The 5,144-nt window shown below is 34.6% G+C and overlaps 2 protein-coding genes across 2 annotated transcripts; both read left to right on the forward strand.

Annotated features, from left to right (window-relative positions):
• Window positions 1-1,915: 1,915 nt before the first annotated feature.
• LOC147478076 (uncharacterized) lies at window positions 1,916-2,401 on the forward strand. Its single transcript, XM_086586153.1, has 2 exons — window positions 1,916-2,257; window positions 2,348-2,401. Exons 1-2 carry the CDS (start codon window positions 1,916-1,918, stop codon window positions 2,399-2,401), a joined length of 396 nt encoding a protein of 131 aa, XP_086442279.1.
• A 2,374-nt stretch (window positions 2,402-4,775) lies between these two features.
• On the forward strand, window positions 4,776-5,144 carry LOC147478077 (uncharacterized). Its single transcript, XM_086586154.1, has one exon. The coding sequence runs from the start codon at window positions 4,776-4,778 to the stop codon at window positions 5,142-5,144; it is 369 nt and encodes a 122-aa protein (XP_086442280.1).

A 5,144-nucleotide genomic window follows, 5' to 3' on the forward strand; every position in this document is an offset into this window, starting at 1 on the left:
TTTTATTTTATTTGTATTTTATTTAATTTTTTGTTATACTTCATTGAGTTTGAAAACCAAAAAAAATATCTCCAAAAAATTGAAATATCATTTGCCACTGGAGAAAAACCATGTAAACAAACACTGGCAAAACTGACAAATCTTATATTTTCCCACTATAAATTTTTGCAAACAAACACTGGCAAACTAAAATTTTCCCACTATAAATTTGTTTTGCAGCAAATTTATAGTTTTGAAAAACACTTAACAAATCTTATATTTTCCCACTAGAAGTTTGCCAGTTAACAAACACACCCTTAGTTTATCAAAGCCCTTGTGCAAACTCGGGATGTAACACATAGTGGGAACTTAATCCAGTCCGGGTGGTGCTTAACCCCTATTGTAACTTTATTATTATTATATATAATATTCACATTTTGCCTGCAAAAGAAAAAATATCAACTAAACTAGTCAATGATAAAAGATGCCATGACATGAGCACCTTTTTAAAGTCTTGGCAGCAGAGCAAAGGTACTCACAATCTCACATCATAATGGGAATATCACTAAGAAACAAGACAACTCTCTGAACATTTCAAAAACAGTTAATCAACAAGTTGAGACATTGTTGGAATATTGTGTACTCAATTCTGTTGGAGTTTAACACCGATACCAATCGATTCCCTACTATACAGATAAATTGTATTTGAACACAATTCAACTCCAGACAAATTATAAATATCAACTACAACCTAGCTAACATGCCCAACTCGCTAAACAACAGATAATAATGTAAAGCAGTAAAACGCATACCACAACACAAAGATATATCGTGGTTCAGCCAATAGTACCTACTTCCACAAGAGCTAATCCTTTTATAAAGTGGTAAGGAATATTACAATCACTCATTTTAGTCTCTTACCTTACTAGATCACTCCTCTCTCTTTACAGGCTTGTATCTATGTAAAGGTTATCTCTCAATCTTGATTACTTTCAAGATTGGGTTTCTCTCTTTGTTCTTGTGTATTTTCGTGTCTCAGCTTGTGTTGGGTTTTGCCAAAAACCCAAACCTTATATTGCAAACTCGCGGTTTCGCAAAAATAGAAGTTTTGACGAAAATAGGCATGGCGCCGCTATTAGGCAAGGCCAAAGTCGAAAGCCTTGTAAAAACACTTGGAGGTCGATCAGGCATGGGCGGGTCGCACCTGAGAGCAAGACTAATCTGGCGGCGTCGCTCAAGCTTCTCCACGCAAGCTGAACTCCTTTTCTCCTCATGTGAGGGATAACTCCAACAATCTCCCCCTCCCTAACAGTGAGGGGGGATACCTCCATGCAATTTCCAAATCAACAGGAGGAGTCTGCTACCATTCTGGCGGTAGCACAGCCAAGGAGTTATACAACTATTGCCACTCATCTTTGCGCAATGTGATTGAGCGTGTATTTAGGTTGTTAAAAAAACGTTTCGCTTACTTGAGGACAACCCCGTTTTATCCTATTGATACACATATAAAGCTAATACTTGCTTGTTGTATTTTGCATAACATAATACTAGATGTTGATCCAAATGATAATGGCAATGAATGGGGAGACGAGCCTAAGGAGCAACACAATGATTTAGTAAATGACCAGGAGGAAATTGCAGCACTTGAACCAAATAATGATTGGACAAATTTTAGGAATCAACTTACAACGACAATGTGGAATGAACGCCCCCCTCGTAGAAATAATTAGTTTGTCTTTATATGATATGATTTTATGAAAAATATTTTTTTATGAAATTTCATATTTGTGGTATGTTAATAGTATTTATTTATTTATTTTGAGCAACTTTATTGGTTTCATTTTTTATCCATTTATTTGTTGGGGTCGAGTAATAATTAATAGGACTAATTTTACGTTGTAGATGAATACATTTTCGACTATTTTATTAAATAGGTATGAAATCCCAATCTGAATCTGGACCAGAGTTTCAACAATCCAGTCATTTATTTTGGAATGACCAGATGGACCAGGTGATGTTGGACACGTTACGTGAACAACTGTCGCTTGGTAACAAAGGCCAAGGGGGATGGAAAGCTGTAGCATATACATCAGTGGTTAACAATGTGTTGCACATATACAGAATGAAAATCACAAGTACCCATGCTAGAAACCGTTTGAAGACATGGAAGAAAATTGTGAATGGAGTGGAGGAATTACTAGGTTTGAGTGGTATTGGCTGGGATGACTGTAAGAAAACTGTTACTGCCGATGAGTCTGTTTGGACTAATGTTTTGAAGGTATTAGTTTTATGTATTACGTGTCATATTTTTTTTCCCAATATCCAATAAGAAGTAAACATTTAACACTTGTTATTTCATATTTGACAGGGAAGGAAACATTTGAAAAAACTAAAGGGCAAGGAATTATGCAGAACTTCTTGAAGTGGTAGGGAATGATCAAGCAAATGGCTTGAGAGAGACAACTACAACCATGGCTGATGAAGACATGCATGCTAATGATGATACGGAAGACAATGTGAACATGGAGGATGCCGATGATAATGTTGGGGATGAGGACACAATGCCGCCTACTTCTGATTCATCCTCATCCAACCCAATCCTTGCTCAACCAAATGACAAACTAAAGGATCGTCGGTCTGTGATTGTAGGGATGCAACGTGAGATGGTTGGAATGCGTAAGGAAATTGGTCGCATTGCAGGTGCTATGGAGTCAACAAATGAAATGAATGATTCTTTCTGGGCTACTGTGAGGGAAGCTTTAAAAGCCTTTGCTGATGTGGATGAAGACATTAAAATTGAAGCTATGGAGTGGTTTGCTTAAGATGTTGAGAAGCGAAGAATGTTTCTCAATATGGACGAACATCAACGTCAACGATGGCTCGTTAGGAAGTTTAATTACAACCCGATGCCATATCCAACTCAATTTTAGTTGGCATTTGGTAGAAACTAAGGAACTACAGTTTAGTAGAATAAAGTAATGTGGAAAACACTTGTTTAACATTTAGGATTTATGGTTTTTAGGTTCGTTAAACTTTTTATTCCTAACTGGCGTTAGGAGATGGTTACATTGCTTAGGCTAATAAGTAATCCTTTAATTTATTAAGTCTTTGAAATAATTGATGTGCTAATGATGGTTGTTTGCTTTGTTAAACATTATTTAGTTATATGAAATATTTATATATCATATAAATATTTGGTGTTAATACTTGGTGTTAATACTTGCTTTGTTAAATATTTGGTGTTAATACTTATTTAGATAGGTATGCCAACTTTCCTACCACGTCGTCATGTTATGTGGACAATTGAAATGGACTCTGTTTTGGTGGACACATTGAGAGAGCTGGAAGATGACATAAATAGAAGGGGTTTTAGAATTATTTCTTTTCGTATTGCCAATAAAGTGAGTTGCATATGCGGTGTTGACGTTTCAGGTCCCAGTATTACAGGTCGGGTTCGTCAATGGAAAAAGATCAATGAGAATGTACAAAAATTGATGTCAATTGCAGGGTTTACATGGGATGATGAAGTAAATAAGGTACAAGCCGAGGAAGCTATTTGGAGCTCTCTATCAACAATGCCGGTACTACCAAATTATATATACAAATATTCTATCTACATGCCATTTTAGTTAATACACATATAATTGACACATTTTGTAAATTTAACAGGAGAGAAGGCACTTGCTATGATATCTTGGAAGATCACTTCCCTTGTACCAACGCTTTGCTGAATTTTTTAACGATCAAAATAATGAATGAGAATGAACCCCCTATTGAAAACCAATTATCTGAGGAGATTGGAGATCAAATGCAACCTGACGATTGAAGACATACCCTTATATTTTTAAATATTTTTAGTTGATTTTTAAATTTTAGTCAGTTTTTTTTTTTTTTTTTTTTTTTTTCAATAAGTTTTTATGTACTTCTGTCTAAAGTACGTAAAAATTCTATGACAGGACATTTGTTTCTTATTTTTATGCTACAACTATTTTTAAATAAATTGATGTTCTATAATTTTGACAATGCCCATTTTATATGTTAGCTTAGATAAATTATAATTGACGATGTATAATATGTTGTAATGTATGAAATTTGATCTTCACATTTATATATTGTGTTTGGAATATTGTTTTTGGAAAGACTATTATTTTGGTTTTGTGAAATATTTGAGCAAAAAAAAATTAACAAAAATGGTTTTGAAAATTGATGTGAGAATTCTTAGCAGCCAAACAACATGTGGGAAATTAACAGTGAGAATTACCGAGAATTCTCACAGTTTGCCAAACAATCATAATTCTCGCATAATCATGAGAATCGTATTTCATTAGAATTCTAACTCTCACGAGAATTCCATTTCTCGTATTACATTAGATGTAATGTAATGTGGTTTTGAAATTTAAATACTCTAATAAGTTGATGCTTTCCGCCTTTCCTTATTGTAAAATCAAACAAAAAAATAACTTCATCAAGCAAATCCCAATGGATCAAAATACTGTTCACTTGTCAATTTTCAGGATATTTGCTTCTGAATACAGATTAATCCAAACTGAACTACAAGGACTGGTTGCTGAATGATATAGTTGGTGCACTAACATCACACATTAAGCAATTCCATGAATGTAGACTTTGTAAAGTTTAGTTCACGATACAGGCCGGACCCAATCAAAATTGAGAGAGAGAAAAAGATCTCATAGATATCAAATTGGAAACAAGCCGGTCAAAATTAGTCAAAGTGGTGGACAATAGCTGTAAAAAATAGGCGGGTTTAAACTTTCCTTATTTATTTAAAGAGTTTCATGAAGAGGAAACAAGGATTGAAGAAAAAAATTCAAGAGTTATCTACATTATGTGACATAGATGCGTGTTTCATCATTGTAGAGCCTAAAGAGTTAGATGGTGATAGTAATTCAAGTAGTTTTGAAACATGGCCAGTGGATAAGAACGAGTGTAATAGAATACTTGGTCGGTATAATGGAAACAACAATTTGGTTGAAGATATTGAGAAGAATGAGTTGGTGGAATATTGCCCAACTTCGGATTCTCAATTTGATGGGTTTACAGAGGAAGTGTTAAGGTCGGTTCTTGAGAGAATGGACTCGAAGCTTGAATTCGTTCTTTCGGAGATAGATATCAAGTCATGGTTGGACGGTTCTATTTGTTGTTAA

This window comes from Coptis chinensis, chromosome 9 (assembly GCF_015680905.1).
Source record: "Coptis chinensis isolate HL-2020 chromosome 9, ASM1568090v1, whole genome shotgun sequence".
Classification (NCBI taxonomy): domain Eukaryota; kingdom Viridiplantae; phylum Streptophyta; class Magnoliopsida; order Ranunculales; family Ranunculaceae; genus Coptis; species Coptis chinensis.